This window comes from Terrapene carolina, unplaced genomic scaffold (assembly GCF_002925995.2).
Source record: "Terrapene carolina triunguis isolate 2854851 unplaced genomic scaffold, T_m_triunguis-2.0 Scaffold62, whole genome shotgun sequence".
Classification (NCBI taxonomy): domain Eukaryota; kingdom Metazoa; phylum Chordata; order Testudines; family Emydidae; genus Terrapene; species Terrapene triunguis.
Genome location: NW_020664413.1, coordinates 10,045,985 through 10,064,934, shown reverse-complemented (window position 1 = coordinate 10,064,934; position 18,950 = coordinate 10,045,985). Strand labels below are relative to the sequence as shown.

Sequence of the window (18,950 nt, the reverse complement as noted above, 5' to 3'; positions counted from 1 at the left end):
ATACATTTTAATGGATCCTTTGTTAGGAAAATACCATCTTACTGCAGACAGGATCCACTAATACTACTTGAGCTAAAAATCCTTTTTTGCCATAGCACTGATGCTTAGAACATTTGTGCAGATTTAACATAGAATCATAGAAGATTAGGGTTGGAAGAGACCTCAGGAGGTCATCTAGTCCAACCCCCTGCTCAAAACAGGGACAACACCAACTAAATCAAAGTTGTCTAGTGCATGCTGTCTAGTGCACTGCTGCCCTTCACACATTAGTCAAAATATGACCAGTGCTTTCTCAGTCCATAATCACAAAGCAAGGGTGTAGTGGACCAAGTTTAAGAGAGTTGCTTCTTTCACAGGGTTAAATCATTTACTATCCAGTAATTTACATGCTAATTTAAATCCATTTAGTTTATTCCGCCTCAGTATTTCAGATATTGAACCTTGTACTTCTTCCCATGTTTCATTTGCATGAGGACCACCACCTGCAGTTTGAACACAAGACAGGCACTACACAATGTTTACCTGTGCAAATCCAACACTTATGCAAACCCCTCCAATAAGAGCAATATGTTCTTCAGCCCACTTCTTCAGCTTTTGAATGCATCCCTAGTGGGGGGGGGGGGGGGGGGAGGGAGAAAATGTTTGCTAATTACTGCATCTGGCATGTACATTGGAATCCAGTACCTATAAGAGTAGAAAGTGAACTGCATATAAATATGGTACCCCTTTTTGAAAGATCTATTACAATGGGTACAGCAGCCAAATTGTACCATCCATAAGAGATAACCCAAACTTTGTTGCAATTGTAGCTGATCAAGTTTTGTTAAAGATATTTATCAAAGAAAAGGTGGCTTGCAAGAGACAAAAATTAACACAGTAATTAAGAAGGCTGCAATTTCAAATATACAAATTCTTATGGCTGAGAATGTACTACTGTTCAAGGAACAACATAATGGTTAAGGTGAGAATTATTGCATAGTTAGGAAAGAAAGACTCAAAGCTAGGGGGTGGAGTGGGGAAGAAAGAGTCAGAGGGTGATCTCTGTGGTGCTTAAGGACCTACAGCCAAAAGCCCATGTTTGGATTAGCAAAACAGAAACAGTAGCATGAACAGACATGCAAGATGGGTGGACTCTAAACACAGGGCAAATGCCAAAGTACAAACAATGGGTGGCAAAAGAACTTCAGGCATAGGAGGAGGAATAGGGATTTTGAGAGACTGGTGGCCCCTACTGAAAATAGTTTTTCCATAACTATGCGTTTCCTTCCACCATGCAGTTTTTATAACTACCTAGTCAAAGAGATAGTGGAGAAGACCAGGTGATGCCAAATTAGAAAAGGTCCACCTGACTCAGTTAAGGGTAGCTTTAATTATAGGTAGTTCACCATTATATTCAAGCATTACAGTAGGCAGAACCAAATGCCATTGCAATCCAGCAAAGTTTTCCAAGCCCACTCGGCACACAAGTGATTTTGCTGATTGTTCTCTGTTAGCTGCTTCAAATCGCATCATGCTGGCTTCCTCCATGCATATTTCAGCCTTCTAAGATAGGCTAGTGCTGAAAAGTGAGGGATATATTTGGAATGAAGAATTTCTTTGGCTAGATTTAGAAATTCTGATGGTCAGTTTAGTTGTGAAGCAAGATACTATACCTCCCCTATAGAAGGCTGGATGAGGAGGGCAAATGAGCATCAGTCATTTCACTGATAACATGGATCCCACAACCTCTAATAAGGTTACTTGAGCAATTCTGTCTGAACTTAACAGGGACAGAAAGCCTAAATGTTATTTTTATTCTACTTTTATCATTATATTGGTACTAAGAGAACAAATGTTACCTTGTCGCCTTTTTAGACAAGTTCACCTCCTGCATTTTCAGCCACGGATATATACTTCTGGACCTTTCTCTTTAAAGAAGGGGGAAGACTGTTTCCGTGCTTAGGGTGCTAGACTGGGACTTGGGAGGTCTGGATTCAATTCCCTGGCCCCTGCCACAGATTTCCTGTGTGGTCTTGAGCTCAGTGGTTTGAGCATTGGCCTGCTAAACCCAGGGTTGTGAGTTCAATCCTTGAGGGGGCCACTTAGGGATCTGGGGCAAAATCAGTACTTGGTCCTGCTAGTGAAGGCAGGGGGCTGGACTCGATGACCTTTCGGGGTCCCTTCTAATTCTATGAGACAGGTATATCTCCATATATTTTTTTAAGTTACTTTCTCTGTGCTGCAGTCTCTCCCCCCTCCAAATCTGTTAAATGGAGATAGTGGTAATTCCCTACCAGAGAACAGAAGATAACTATATTAAGATTGAGAGGCACTACAGTAATGAGGGTATACAGATGCCTTAGACAGGTTTGTTCTAAAGGAATGCTTACCGGTTCTTCTGAAACAGCCAGCTACATTATAGACAGAGGCTGTAGGCCATAGTTTTAGTAATTTAAAGTCTCCCCAATGAAGGCTACAGGAGCACTCTGACAGGTTGGCATCACATGCTACCTAGTAAGAGAATTGGTTGCTAGAGCTTAGGAGTTGTTAAGATACCTGTTGGTTAATGTTAGCAGTATCGTTGCTTAGATTCATTCCACAACTTTTCATTATCATCTTGCAGCAGCTATTTGGAACAGCTGAATTGAGAGATCCAAATGTAGTATTGAACCAGTCAGTGTAATTCTGAGCACCACAGCATTGGAACTGAAATGAACAACAGTTTAAATAAGTGAAATAGTGGAATTTTAAGTAAAAATATTTCTTCTACAGTGATTTTTGTAGCACCCGGAGCCCAAAGCAGAGCTCTCTTAGGAAGACTCCCAAATCTGTTCAGATTATTACAATAGCAGCAGACAGTCCTAGGATGCCAAGTTACCTTCCAGCTGATCCATGTAAGTGGCCTACTTCCCAGTTCTAGCACACATAGACCTGGTCACGTTGTTAAGTGAGACTTATTCGAAGAGTTTGTTAGAAGCCATTGCTTGCCTCCCCTTTGAGTTTTTAAGCTTTGTGGATTGCCCTTTTTATGCCTGGTTGAATTATTCATTGCAAAATAACCTAACAAATTTTAGCATGTTTCTTTTGACTAGATCTTCATTTGGAGAGCTCTATAGGTTATTGCACTTATAATTGATCATCATTCATGAGAGAGTTCAGATTCTTGCCAACATGAGGCAAAGACGTTAGATTTCATATGCTATTGGTTTGAACACACATTAGTTCAGTTTGTTAAACCTCAAGCCTAGACTTGTTTTCTAACCCTTCTGGAAGAAGCAAGTTAAGAGTGCCTCTAGCCTGCAAGTCTAATTTTGGTTAAATAAGACTAGACATGTTCTAGATATGAAGAGCATTCTTTTTAAATAGGATTTCAGTTAGTCAAGTCATTTTGCTTTGTGATCTCCTGTGGGAAAAGAACTCTCCTACCTCATTCTTTTATTACAGTTCGATTACACATTTCTAATGCAGTTGTACCAGCCCCAAGAAGCTGAAGAAAACAAAGTAGGATCACTTCATAGTTTGAGCAGAAGCAGATTCTATACTTAAATTTCATTAACAGACTAACCAAAGCAAGATATAGGTCTCTTATGAAGGGGGTAGGCAGAGCAAATTTTTGGAGTTTAGGTTAAGAGAAAGATGGAGACCCCCCCCCCCCCCCCCCGAAGTGACAGGCTCCATTTTTATGTGCCCTCAAAGGAATACAATACAAACAGAGTTATAGTGAATTCCTCTATTCATTGTAGCATAGGAGAGATCACTTACATTCTCCTGTAGGTGGTCTACTCCTTTGGTTACTTGGGATTCTTTGTTATATTTGTCAAGAGTCTTCAGGAAGCTTCTCAATAGGTTGTCATGCAGCTGTAAGTAAAGTAGAATTGGTTATGTATGCATACAGAGGATATGTAATGGTGGACTAGTTCCTGCACACTGCATTCTCCTCCAGAGAATCATGGAAGTACTGGACCCACATAGGGTGCTATTTCTGGCAATGTGTTTTCACCACAAAAATAGCAACATTAACTAGAAGGGGTATGAAAGAATAAGTGATCTTTGAAAACTCACTAGGAGACCTTGTATCAAACACAATATTTGCATTTGGAACCTTTCACATTCAAATTTCAAGAACAGACATTAAATTGAACTATTAATGCAGAGACAGGGATGTCTGGCTGTTAGCCATATTTAAGTGCAAGTCCCAAGCCAAAAAAAGAACTTATTTAATAAATTTCTCCATTTTGTGTGTGTGTGTGCGCGCGCATGCACACACCTACCCCTAAATGCTTGTTATTGCTCCACACAAGACATTAGTTATGGCAGAGACCATTATATGCATTTTGGATCATTTTGTAGCACGGATTCAATTTCTGCTAGTAGTGAGGCCTTCTGTGGACTAGTCTCTTTGTACCCCATTCGCAGCAGTTGATTCATTGAGCACCTCCAAGCTCTGGTTCAGAGATGCTATTGAGCATTGTCGTTTCCCTAACTAGGACAATTCTTAAGCTACTGGAAGAATAGTAGCCATCAGTGTTACAGTTAACATTATGTGGTTTATGCAGTTTGAAAACATTTCCAGCCAGATTTAGATATGGGAGCATTGTTCCTTTTAAGGCTTCTGGTTTTGCTCAAGCCCGTAATGAGTTCTGGCAACTTGACTGCTGCACTAATACAGCCAAAATATATATTTTTTCATACTATCTTCTCCCAGATTCTATTTTGCATTTAGAAATAGCAATGGTGATTTTGGACTTACAATTATGATGTTAAACTAAGTGTAAAATATTTTTTTGGCAGAAGATGCGACCTAAACATCTTTACCATTAGTTTCAGATTATCAATATAACTCTAGGGAATACCAATTCTAGTTAATACTGGAGATCAGATGTTAAGATCACCCTCGCTTCCACCCATAAGGAAAACCTAGTTGAGTTTTTAGAAAAGAATTAGAATTCTGCCAATATAGACATATACAAAGCAATAATTCTATTTCTACACCTTTGCATTTGCTCATTTCCCTCCTGCCCCACTCGGTAAAGAGCCAACTGCATGCTATAGTCATAGTATTTGGTTACCTTGAGTACCAGTGCTCTCTTTGACCTCCCCTTTAGAGAGAGGTTTTTCTTCATGCTGTTTTATAGCTTCCAATGGGCCAAGGCTTGAAGTTCTAGGTCTACCCATCTCCACTCTCCCACCTGCAACCTTTGCGAACACCAATTACTGGCAGTCTAGCATGCTGCCACCCAACCCAACTAGGTTTTCAGACCAATTTTAACTATGAAGCTTTGTCAGAGAAATCTGTGGAGCTGTCCTGCAAGTTATTATGCTAATACTTTGAGTCCCTACTTCCCTGGTAGCAATGGTGGCTACTGGTTCAGAAGCATCAACCTCATATGCAAAGCTTTCAGGTAGATACTTCAGCACGTGGTTATATTTTAAAAGAGAGACTTGTGGTTCCATAGGTTGCTGCTCCATCGCCAACTGAGCAAATCTGCTCAGTTGACAGTCCATCTGCCCGAATAAAATGCAACCTAGAATCCAGAAGCGTAGCTGTGATTTCATGGATCTCTAGTAACAGATATTCTACATTTGGAATTAAACTATAGTAATGTTGCTGTATGGAGTAAAATTCAGTGCTAACAAGTAGAGTCACTCAACTGAGCAAGTTACTTAGAGTTTTGTTGAGCAATTAGTGTGGCTTTTTATAGAGGAACTTCTTAACCATAAATACACTTTAAGCAAAGAAATGTGTGATGCCAGCTAGGGTTCCTGGAAAGGACCCTGTACTTGAAACCTCTCACATTAAGAAAGCATGGCATTTATTAGCACTACACATACTTTAAGTTTCCACACACCTACCTTCCCTCTGTAAGCATAGGCAGAGATGCCAACTATGATTTCAATCAAGAAGATAATCAGCAGCATGCCTGTGAACTAACAACAGTAATTTCAGGTAACATTCATCTTCCCACAATGCACAGTTAGTGCACTCTTGTTTTAGATTAATCCAACCAAACACATCACTAGTCAGTGTTACATATACTATATCAAGAGGCACTGGCACTTTTACTTTGGTTTTATTTTTCCTCACATCGTCCCATAGTTCAATTTTAAATGTATATAAAAATTGGAAGATCTGCCATGGGAAATGTAAGCTTAAGGGGCCAGCACACTGTGTATCCATTCAAGTCACTTCTGGCAGTAATAGATGATGACAAAAAAATAAGATGTAAGTCAGTCAGTCACAGTCACGAGTAGCCAGGTTGAGGGTGCTTGAACACATCCAGAAAGATTGTGTCAGCCCATAATTGTTAAGAGCTGCTATAGTTAGTGCAACTCAGCAAATATTCTGGGGAGTGTGTAATTGTCTACAGTCAGATTTCTGTCTCAACTGCAATTAAGTTTTGTGGGATATTACAGGCAATATTTTAAGTTACTAGATGGCCTTAGAGGACTGCACTGTATGTGTTCAGTCTTCATTAAAAAGGAGAAGGACCAAGCCCAATATGAAGAAAATAGGGTAAAGAATATTTAGGTAGGATAGATGTATTCAACTTGGCAGGGCTTCACCCAAGGATACTTAAGAAACTAGCTAAAGCACTCTCAGAACCATTAGCGATTATCTTTGACAATGTATTGAGGATGGGTGAGGTCTCAGAGGACTGGAGAAGGGGAAAACATAGTACCGATCTTTAAAAAGGGGAACAGAGAGGACTTGGGGAATTAGACTAGTCAGACTAACTTCCATACCTGGAAAGATACTGGAACAAGTTATTAAACACAAAAATTTGTGAGCACCTAGAGGATAGTAGAATTGTAGAGGAAAAGCCAACAGGGATTTTTCAAAAACAAATCATGCCAAACTGGCCTAATTTCCTTCTTTGACAGAGTTACTGGCCTAATGAATAGGGGAAAGCTGTAGATTGGATTTATCTGGATTTTAATAAAGCTTTTGACAGAGTCCCGCATGACACTCCTAAGAAAACTAGGGAAATATGGTCCAAATGAAATGACTGAGGTGAGCGAACAACTAGTTGAAAAGCCATATTCAGTAGTTATCAATGGTTGTCTGTCAGACTAGAAGGATGGATCAAGTGGAGTCCCATCCTGGGTCCAGTACTGTTTAATATTTTCATTAATGACTGATAATGGAGTGGAGAGTATGCTGAAGATTTGCAGAGGACACCAAGTTTGAGGAGGCAGGGGTAAGCACTTTGGAGGACAGGGTTAGAATTCAAAGGGACCTTGACAATTTGGAGAATCAATATATAGTCAAGTGCAAAGTACAACACTTAGGAAGGAGAAAACAAACAGCACAACCACAAAATGGGGAATAATTAGCTAGGCAAGAGTACTGCAGAAAAAGGATCTGGGCGTTATGGAATACAAGTGAACAAGTGATATTCAATTGCAAAAAAGGCTAATATTCTGGGCTGTATTAACAGGAGTATCATAAGTAAGACATTGGAGGTTATTGTTCTGCTCTACTTGGCACCAGTAAGGCCTCAACTGGAGTACTGTGTCCAGTTTTGGGCACTATGCTTTAAGATAGATGTAAACAAATTGGAGAGTCCAGAGGAGAGCAACAAAAATGATAAAAGGTTTTGAAAACCTGACCTATGAGGAAAGGTGAAATAAAACTGGGCATGTTTTGTCTTGAGAAAAGGAGACCAAGCATGGACCTTATAACAGCTCTTAACATATTTGAAGACTTATCCAAAGAACTGTGTTCAATTGTTCTCCATGTCCACTGAAATAGTAGGACAAGTAGTAATGGGCATAATCTGTGGCAAGAGAGATTTACCTTAGATATTAGGGAAAACCTTTCTAACTGTACAGGTAGTTAAGTTCTGGAATAGGCTGCCAAGGGAGGTTGTGGAATCCCCATCAGAGGAGGTTTTTCAAAACAGGTTAGGCAAACATCTATCAGGGGTGGTCTAGGTATGCTTGGTCCTTCCTGGGGGAAGAGCACAGGGGAGGGAAAGGTAGGTGGACCAGATGACCTCCCAAGATCCCGTCCAGTCTTATATTTCTATGGTTTCATGGCAACTTGCACCCTCAAAGGATCCTAAACACATCAGAAGTTGAGCTATTCTGAAGGTGATGGGAGTTGGCTTGAATCAAGGCCTCAAGATTTAGCCCTATATCACTTAATCTACTGTACTGACACGCAGCCATCCCTAAGACAAGGACAGCTGTGTGCTGTTAAAACACTACAGATGACATTTTCAGCAACTGTCGGTGCTGTCCTAATTCTGCTCCCATTGAAGTTAATTCTGGGCACCTTTGAAAGTGCTATTCTACATGGTTCTTTGTGAAGGCTGTTGCATCCAAGTGCAAGTGCAGTGGAAATTTAGACAGAATACAGTTGCTGTTGGGATTTGGCCATATCTTCCAAGAGACACTAATAGTGTTCACTTAAATGCAGATACACAAGACAGCAGGAGAAGCCACATTAAGCTAACTAGGAAAGACATTATTTTGCCATCAGGCACGTCTCCTGGGCTGCTTCGTGAATCCAATTAGTCTCACTTAACCATCTCTCATACTTAGGTTCCTGTTGTGGCACTGAGACAGAAAAGCAACAAGTTTACCCATCTGTGAAGTGGGGACCGAACTAGTCTAATTCAGAGAGGTGCTGCAAGACCCAAGCTTTTGCAGAGACTAGAAGATGGTCTGGTCAAATCAGTCACTGCTCTAGAGATTGGCAGAGGAAGCCTATTAATAAAGTGTAAGGAGGTAAGTTTCTTGGGTCAGGAGGATTAAAGTTGATCACATTCAGGTTAAGACATACTAGCATGAGTAGTAAATGTATTAGTTACATATTTGGATGGTTATGGTTTTGCAGATTTTTAGTTTTTAGAATAGTTACTCTTACAGGTCACTGAAGATTTTGGTTGTTCCCACTCACTTCTGTCAGAGAATGGTAATTAAATGAAATAATAATTAATGCATTCCTATACTCTCTCATGGCTGATCAAATCTGGTGATGCTTGCACTACAGTATAGTCTGCCATAATAGCAGATAACATCTAAAATACCAGGTATTTTTTGGAGGAATTATATGAGTCTAGGTTTGATTCTTGTGGCTTTATGCATGTAAATGTTACAACCTCTCCCTTTCCTTCCTGCCTTACAAATATCCCCAGTAGGAGGGGTTGTGTTTCCTGCTTAATTCCAAAGTCTCCTTTGCAGTCAGCCAATTTATAATTCTTATTGGAGTAAGATGCTACTTTGGTTACCCATTGGCGTGGTCAGATATTTAGAACATAGTAGTTTGCTAACAAACTAGCCACAGGTATCTAGATGCCATTATCTGCTATAGAGTCCAGGGACACACATTTCCAAGCCACATTTCCCAGAGAATGCTCATTTTAAAAAAATAAAATAATAATAATAATAAAAAAAAAAAAAACACACCACACAAACAAACACTGATTTCCTTCAGATTAAGTGAAATTTGAGTATTTAGGGCCCAAACCCACAAAGACTCTGCATCTCTCCTCCTAGTGTCAGGACCTATATATGCTGGCCAGGTCATCCAGTTGTTACAGTGCTTAGTACTTAAGACACACTGTTCAAGAAAAATTTAAGATACATGTAATACTAGTTACATGAAAACTTTGTAACAGCTATAAGTTACATAGCTGATATTTGGCTTGTTCTTTCCAAAACAAGAAGGTTTATTTCAGAAGCTGATTTGGCTAGAGCTATAGGTCTGCTGCTTCTATTGATTTGGGGGGGGACTTAGAAGGTCCTGTCTTCTAAGAAATGTGCTCAACTCCTAGTGGCATTAGTGGCAGGGCCACGCAACCCATTAGGCAACCTAGGCGGTCGCCTAGGGCGCTACAATTTGGGGGGCGGTGACCGCGGCGGTATTTCGGCCTAGGGCAGCAGAAAAGCTGGCGGCGCTCCTGATTAGTGGAAAGAGAGACCCTATAACAGGCAGGAAAGGAACTGTAGGATGGTAAACCCAGTATGCGGAGAGTGAGCAAGGAGGAAAGAGGTAACCTAGTACTTTTCATATTTGTAATGGACAACAGGATTTTTTAACTACAAAAGTAGCCCTTGAAATAAATGGGCAACATCAACATCTGTACAGACCACTGTGTGTGTTGTTCAGTTGTTTGTGAATGTCAGATTGTTTTGCACATTGGTTTCAATGGAAAGTTGTGCTACAAGAACAATGGCAAAAAGATGTCTGCAGCATCTGAACCAACACAGTGCATGGAAAAAAAGCTTCCCCACATAAGAGGATTTAACTCAAGTATGCTGAAGCTTTGCCTAAATATGGATTTGGGATTTAAGTGCCTGGTAGACACAGATCCCACTGAAGTTAACAGGAGATGCACATGCTCAGCAATTTTGAAAAAAATCAAGTTTTTCATTTAGTGCCGGAAAATGGCTTGAGCAGTCTAATTTAAGTGCTCACATTTGAAAGGTTTGGCTACAGCCTTTTAGAAGCTAACTTTTTGCCATTATCCCATCCCACTAAAGTAATTGCACTCAGATCAGAGACTGGAGTATTAGTTTTATATATAAAACTCAGAATCTGGGTAGCCCTGCAATTGGAAGGAGGGATATACATGTTTGTTCTCCAATAATTAGCCCTTTCACACTCATAAGCACTGGCAATTCAGTTCCCAAACATGTTACATTTGAGATGAAAGCTTGTTTCACTTTACCTCATAGTACAACCTTACTCTACAGAGATTTGTAAACCAACATCAGATGCATCAGTGTTAGAAGGCAGGTGTGGACAGTGCAGAAGTTAGCATGTGGGGTTCAGCAAGGCACCCTCAACATATAGCCATTGCTGCCACCACCCTATTGCTTAAGGAAGATTTCTTTAACCTCTGAAATTTACTCTCTAGAGCTCATAGACAAGACATCAAGCTAGAGATTGTTTACCACTTTGATCATCGTATGATTGGATTTCAGTATGGCAATTGCACCAAAGGCTGAGACGGAGACGATCACACCACCAACAACGGTGATAATCACAGGGACACCAGACGAGGCTTCATTCACCACCGTGAAAGTGTCATGGAGTTTCATCTGGACAGAGACTCCTATGCACAGGAGCATAACCCCAGAAACCTGGAAGGGGTAGGGGGAGAGAGCAGGTATCATTAAAGTCTGTCAGATAGGAACAATCTGAATGATCAAAGATCCTTTATCAAGTTGTAGCTCCCAATAGCCATCAGCCCACTGAAGAGACTAGAATATAAGAATCCTCTTTGAAGAGATTTTACTTGTTGGTATCTCATATTTAGCACAATGGAACATCATGCTATTTGTTCAAGGCAATAGTCTCAGTAGTTTCCAGCTGTACAATGACACCCATCTCCAAGCGTACCATAATAGCAAGTTGTGTCTTTCATGGACTTTGGAGGGTGGGGGAGGAAAAGACAGGGCATCCAAGTCTACTTCTGGCTAGGTCTGTCTACACCTTCAACGTTGAGTCAACTCCTCTTGACTACCCTAGCTTGAGTGAGAGCAGCCAAACTGCGAAAACACCTGAGCTGCACTGCTGTTGTGTTAGCAGCTGATGAGTTGGGTTAACTCCAGCTGTAGCCTGTACTGCTTCTGGGGCTAGCTAATTCAATTTAAGCCACCATCATCACACTCAAGGATTCTTGTGGGGGGGATGGGCTTGTATTGGGGCAACACTCAAGTTAACTCTACAGTGAAGACATTCCATTGCCTCTCTCAAGTATATGGGAATGGACAGAACAAGACTTGTTGTGAGATGACTCTAAGTAGTGTGACCAGATAACAACTGTGAAATAATGGGACAGGGGGTGAGGGGGTAATAGGCACCTATATATAAGAAAAAGTCCCAAAAACTGGGACTTTCTATTTTAAAAGAGGACATCTGGTCACCCTATCTCTAAGCAAAATTGGGAGAGTCAGCAGTGGTCACTGACAAAGTGAGCTGCCACAAGAGTTGGACTTTTGACATCAGTTGTTCTAAAGCAGTGAGCAACTCCCATCTCCCCTATTTTCGTTAAAGGAGGGAAGGAGTGTAGGTTAGGAAAGGGATAGGGAAATGCCTCCTATTATATAACAAGGATCCCTCCAACCAAGAAAGAAACACTTGTAAACAGATCTGGGAGGGAGTCCCTTACAGTCTAAGAGGGGAAAAGAGAGACTTAAGAATATCTACACTTGACACACACACACAGTGATTAGGTTCTCCTTTCTCAGCATAAAACCAGACTTGAATCGAACAAAGATTCCTATTAAAAAAAAATTAGGTTTATATGTAAGGCTATGGTAACATAGTATCTTTCTTTATACTTGTCGGAAAACCTCCTCCAGAATGTTGCTGTTTAAAGTTTGTGTGTGATTAACTGCTTTCTCTGTAGAGAGATTAGTTTTTCACATTAATAACTAGTTAGTTACACAAACCAAAACAAGACTTTCAAATACTGTTTGCCAGTCAAACTCAACTCTTGGGAAATAAGCAGGTCAAGCTTTAATAAGCAGTTTAAAATAGATCAGTTTCATTTTCCACCAGGCCTCGTAAAGGAAAAAAGTGCCTTCCTAGTAGTCTTGAATCCTCTTTAAATCAGGTTAAGAGTTGATCCAACTTGTGGAAGCCAGTCATTTACCAACAAACTGCTGGAGGATAAAAACTAGAAGAATTATCCTAGACAAGCATTAACTAAAAACTTAAAAACAAACCAACAACACAGCATATCACATCACCTACAACATATCTTACAACAGACACTAGTTTAAAAAAAAAAAAAATCCTTGCTAGAGTGAATCACCCTAATGCTATAGCATCACTATTATAAAATATAGTACTTTGTATCATTACTATATATACACACACTAAGAGAAATTGAAACATACATACATCTACAAACCCATAGTTACATAGCACTATACTTACCCAATACAATAATAAAAACAACAGGAAAAAAACAACAACAACCCACACAACAACAAAAACCCAACAAATGACTACATAGGATTAGAAGAGCCATTAAGACTTGATTAGCATTTCCTATTACACATTTCAAAATTAATCTCTAGTCATATGATACATGTTAACATTCATCTAGGAGTTATAGATTATTATCAAACTAAAAGGCATACATAGACAGTTATATTTTTCATTAAATTCATTAATGTGATAAATATAATTTTTCAGATGACAAGAAGTTTTTTAAAAAAGTTAATTAAGATCCAAACAGGATTAAACAAGAGATAAGTCAAAAGATAGTAAAAATCTTACCCAATAAAACAAATCAATAAAATATAAGCAAACTTTAATTAATATTAGCTTATTGCTAGAATCTATCTTCCTCATCTTGCCAGCTAACCATTAGACTATTCCTACTAGAGAAAGAAATAATGTTTCTGATATGGGTTTGTAATTGCCACCCTTGTCAGCAATTTAAATCTAGTTCTGCTCTTATTGGCAAATTTCAATTAGATTAAAGATCCACAGGTGTAATTGTTAAGGACCACATTCTGACGTGCTTATTCACCTATTGAGTAGTACCTTACTCTGTCAGTACCCCCATCGATTCCAATGGGAATACTCAAGGAATAAGATACCTACATATGGGGAGAAAGGGTATCAGAATTTGCCCTTATGTACTAGCTACATACAAAAGGCAAAATGGGTTCCCAGCAATCAGAAGTGCAATGGGAAGTATTGACATTTGTTTCTGTCTTTCTACAATGTGTGATGCCTTCTAGAAACCTGAAAATAATATGTTTTTAACCAGCTGGTCTATTTCCTTTAGGAAAATATGGATTTGGACCTGCAGTTGTGATAAAGCAGAAGCCAGCAAGTTTCATTTTAATTTCACTGTCTTGCTGGTACAACAGTGTCATCAGTGATTCAAGCAGAGTTCTGGGAAGAGTTTGTGATGTGGCTGTTCCTGCAGTGTCAGTCGAGGGAGCAAAGAAGCATGAAACAGGGTGAGTCTAATCTAAATGAAATCCATCAAAGCCTGAAAGGAAATTATTTTGCACTTCTGCAAATCAATTCCCAGGATTTCAAGTTCAGCACCCACAAAATGAGGAACACCCAGTAGCTATTTTAAAACTTTGGTTTATGGACAAGATCTATGAAGGGACTTAGGCATTGCAATGCTCAGTGTCACAGCACCTACCTTTTAGGTGCCGAGAAAATCACAGGAACAACACTGGGATCCTCAAAGCTAAGTTAGGTGCCTAGGCTTCCTATATAATCAATGGGGATTGATAGACACCTTAGACTGTGATCCATCAAAACAGGGGTGGCGCCAGGCACCAGCGCAGCAAGCGCGTGCCCGGTGTGGCAAGCCGGGGTGGGGCGGCCTGCTGGTCGCTGTGAGGGCGGCAGTCAGGCGGCCTTCGGCGGCATGCCTGCGGGAGGTCCGCCTGTCCCGCGGTTTCGGCGGCAATTCGGCAGCGGGTACACCGAAGCCGTGGGACCGGCAGATCACCCGCAGAAACCCCACTGAATCCGCGGACTGCCTGCAGGCATGCCGCCGAAGCCCGCCTGACTGCCGTGCTTAGGGCGGCAAAAAACATTAGAGCCGCCCCTGCATCGAAAGCCAGCCTGCAAGGCAGGAAGCCACCTCAAGTAGCCAATAGAATGCCAACCAGAGGGGTGTGTCCTAAGGTCCACCCCTCTCATGGAGATAGGTGGCAGGAAGGCACCTGTCTCTGCTTGCAAATCCACTAATAGGAACAGGCTGCCTAAACAGCTTCTTGCAGAAATGAGTTAGCTACTGGCCTCACTCCACACAAAATGGCTCGTGGAGGAGGAGCCCACCTACTACTAATTTTTATCCCAGTAGTTAGAGCATTCACCTGGGATGTGGGAGACCCAGGTTTAATTCCCCCCTTCGCTATCAGAGGAGGAAAGGATTTGAACAAGGAGTCTCCTACCTCTCAGGGATGTGAGCTAAGCACTGAGCTATAGGATATTCTGATATGGGCTGCTCTCAGTCTCTCCTGTTGAAGTTGTTCCACTGTAGAGTAAATAAGGAAAGGGGGATCGGCATAGGGGGACTGGGTCTCCTACCTCCTAGATGGGTGCCCCAATCACTGGACTGCAGAAGCATTCTCACTCCACTCCTCTCTCTGGCCCCATGACTGTTCCTCTGTGGACAAGTACTTAAATAGTCAGGGAGAACAGAGACTGCTAGGAGTAAGCAGGTCTAGCAGAGTCCTGGGACTTCGGACAAAGGGTAAGTCTACACAGCAACTAGACGCTCAGGCTGTGGGGCTGATTCATTGTTGTGTAGGCTTCCAGGCTCAGGCTGGAGCCTGCGCTCAAGATCCCTGTGACGTGGGAGGATCTCAGAACTCAGGCTCCAGCCTGAGCTCAGAAGCCTACACATCAATGAAACAGCCCTGCAGCCTGGGCCCCATGAGCCCAAATCAACAGACATGGGTTTCTCTTTGCTGTGTAGACATCCCCTTAGACTTCAGCAAGGAATGGCAGGGAGTTGCCTGCTAAAGCAGGAGAGCCCCTGAACCGACAGGGGAAACAGTGCAAAAGTTCTCCAGGCAGGGAGCCTTGGAAGAGACCCTGAATAAGCAGGGGGACAAACAGAAGGGCCTGCAAAGAGACCCTCAGCAAGCAGCGGAAAGACTTCAGAGCTCTCCAGGCAAAACGGCCAGGGAGTAGGAAGAGAAATGTCTGTTTGGTGGACTTTAATTTGGGACTTTTGTTTATTTTCTATGAATAAACACAGTACCCGAAAGGGGTCTTTTGACCACAGAAAAGGTGTGTAGAGTCTGCTAAAGGGCCCTGAAATTGGGGAAACAGAGGCAGGGTACTACAGGAGGGGGCAGGAGATGGCTGACCGCTGTTTCTGCATCCAGATGCCTGGAAGGAGGCAGCAGTGTGCATGCTCAGAGGCAGAAACATAGATGTATAGGGAACTTTTACTCTGGAAACTAAGGTGCCAAGTAAATTTAGGCACCTACAAGGTTCGTCAGAAGTTTTGTGGATCACAGTGGAGCCTAAACCTGGGACTTAGGCACCAAACCTGAGACTTAAGTGCCTAAGTACCTTTCTGGAGCAGGGCCTAGAAATCCAAAGATATAGATAGGGACCTAGTGGGATTTTCAAATTGCCTAGCTGCCTCCATTGAAATCAAATATGTGCCTGTCTGCATCTTTATGCACCTAAATACCTTCAAAAATCTGTCTCTAAATCACTTTTGAAAATGGAACTTAGGCACTTTTGAAACTTTTACCCTGAATTACCACCATTCTAATGATGGTAATGAATACAGGTGCTATAATTAGAAGGAAATGGGAACAAATTGAGAGATGGAAAAAACTGGGCTGAATATTAGGAAAATCTTCGTGACAGTGAGATGCATTAGAACTATGGATAGTCTCCCAAGAATAGTCCCACTGATAGCACTACTCACATGCATAAAGGTAACTAAGCACCCGCATATGTCTTTACAGGATCATGGTTCAATCATATAGTTTCTTTCATTGTCTCAGGTGCCTTCTCTGTAAAACGGGGATAATGATGCTTTTACACACTTCTATAAAATTCTTTGAGGTCTATGCACGAAGGGCAGGATTTTCAAAACCACTACTCATTGGCTTAACCACTCCCATTAAAATCAATAGTAAAATTTCCATCAGTTTCAATGGGAGCAGCTAGGCCAATGTGAGCACTACTGAAAATTCCTCTTCCTCCCTCCTGCCCCTAGTAAGTATTATTTAAGTGTTAAGTAATACTTATTAATGATGGTTAGACTGTGCCATTAGTCACAGTTTAGCAAAGCTATTGCACAAATAGCTCTTTTAATCGTTCCTCATATGTCAGTTCTGTTACCCCCTCGGAGCATTTTTGTTGAGCATTTTCTCTGATCTGTCTCCAAAATGTCAGTATCTTTATGGTTAATGAGGTGCCCAGAACTGAACACAGTATTCCAGATGTAGCCACCCTCTAGCCATAGACAGACTATTACTTCTCTGTTCTGTGATGTCATGCTTCTATGTAGACAGCCCAAAAATTACAGTGTCTTTTTTTGCTACCATATCACATTGCAAAGTCATAGTCCATTATGCTGTCCACTACCACTGGTCTGCTTTACCCTCATTACTTCTCAAGTTTCTTATTCCTACTGAATATTTATATTTCAAGTTATTTTTCTCTAGATGTATTTATCAGGCTATCAGGATTTTATCAGGATTTTATTCCCTTCGCTCAGAGTCCAAACTGTGATGGGACAAGGATACTTGTCCCCTCTTTATGGGTGTGGGTGGACCAATCAATAAAGTCTTTGGTCCACTGATGTTCCATAATGGTTCCTCTGGTGTCTATGGATCTTCTTTTGTTGGGCAGGAAATGACTCCTGTTGTGGTAAACTAATATTTTACACTTGGTAATGTTTCTCTCCTGACAGTGGGGGTTTCCAGTTTCAGAGCAAACACTTTTATAGTTACAAAGCAAACACTTAAATATTACCTTAGAACATGGGATACAGATATTACAAGTGAGATTAATGTGTCTAGCAACTCACAAGCATTTCATAAAGTCCAAATACTAAACACATTCTTATAAACTTAATATCTATTTTAACAATGCTAACACAGGTGAGCCCGACTGGTTTCTAGCTATGCATTTGTCAGTGTTCAGTGAGGCCTGGGGGCCTTGGCATGAACTGGCACCTGGTCTGCCAGTTTCACAGTATTAGCTAGCATTTTTCTAGCTGAATCTTATTTTGTTACTTTCTACCCATCACTTTGCATTACATCTCAGTCATCCCTATTTTTGCAACTCTTTCCAATTTAGTATCATTTTAGAATTTAATTAACTACCTGTTTATTTCCCTTCCAAGTCATTAATGGAAATATTAAATAACACTAGGCTGAATTATGAATTCTGCAGTATTCCACTACAGGCCTTGCCCCAATCTTGTTATTCTTTGCTTGTTGTCCATTAGCCAGTTTTCAGTCCTCATGACAATGCTCCATTCTAGTTAGGGGCGGGACCTGAACAATGAGAGTTTATATCATATATACATTTTTATGCTCCCTAATGTAGCTGAGGATGTTCTTATTATCCATATAAATAGATAATCCTTGTTTGAGTCTCACTAAGATTTTGGCCTCCATAATATATTGTGGCAGTGAGTTCCACAGGTTAATTATGTGCTGTGTATTTCTTACTTCCATTCTAAATATGCTGCCTTGCAGTCCCCCTATTTAATCTGAAGTCCCCTTATTCCTACATTATAGGGTAACCAGACAGCAAGTGTGAAAAATCGGGACGGGGGTGGGGGATAATAGGAGCCTATATAAGAAAAAGCCCCAAAAATCGGGACTGTCCCTATAAAATTGGGACATCTGGTCATCCTACTACATTAGGAGACAGGATAAATAAAACAGAGTGATTTGCCATTTCTATACCATTCATCTCTTTATCATGTCCCGTCTTATTTGTCTCCTCTCTAAACTAGGGACTCTCAGACATGTTAATTGCATGGAATATAGTATTTTTTGTCATTTAGCTTTACTGAAGCCAAATGAGCTGCTTGACAAAGCTGGTTCCTGGAATGACAGATTATGTGTGTTGAAGAGAAGGGCTTCCCAACAGCTGTGGAAAAGCTTAAAGCCTCAAGGTATGTTAATAACAGTAAAGCCATTAATACTTCACCAGTTTTCAAAATGTAACGAGAATAGGCAAACTTTATGTCTAGCATGTGTTTTTAAACTCTGATGATTAATTACTGTTTTCAGCCCACTGTTAAATTTGCCTTAACAATGTTAATTTATTAAACATCATAATTCCATGAATGAAATAACTCATTTGGACATTCTCTAGCCATTGGGCAACATGCATTGAAATGTTTTCAGCAGAAAGCCCGGGCCCTGGAATAACGTTTGGGGAGTTGGTTTCAGGAGTTTGTTGCAATTCATCGAGGGACTGAACTGACTCCCATTTACTTCATTGGGAATTTGATCAGGCTCTTTGTTGGTGAATCATT

At 40.8% G+C, this 18,950-nt stretch overlaps 1 protein-coding gene across 1 annotated transcript; it reads right to left on the bottom strand.

Moving 5' to 3' along the window:
• Positions 1 to 419: 419 nt before the first annotated feature.
• Positions 420 to 13,297, bottom strand: LOC112117788 (tetraspanin-7-like). Its single transcript, XM_029910504.1, has 6 exons — positions 13,223 to 13,297; positions 10,885 to 11,073; positions 5,833 to 5,907; positions 3,742 to 3,837; positions 2,536 to 2,685; positions 420 to 482 (listed from the first exon to the last, which is right to left on the bottom strand). Exons 1-6 carry the CDS (start codon positions 13,295 to 13,297, stop codon positions 420 to 422), a joined length of 648 nt encoding a protein of 215 aa, XP_029766364.1.
• Positions 13,298 to 18,950: the final 5,653 nt, after the last annotated feature.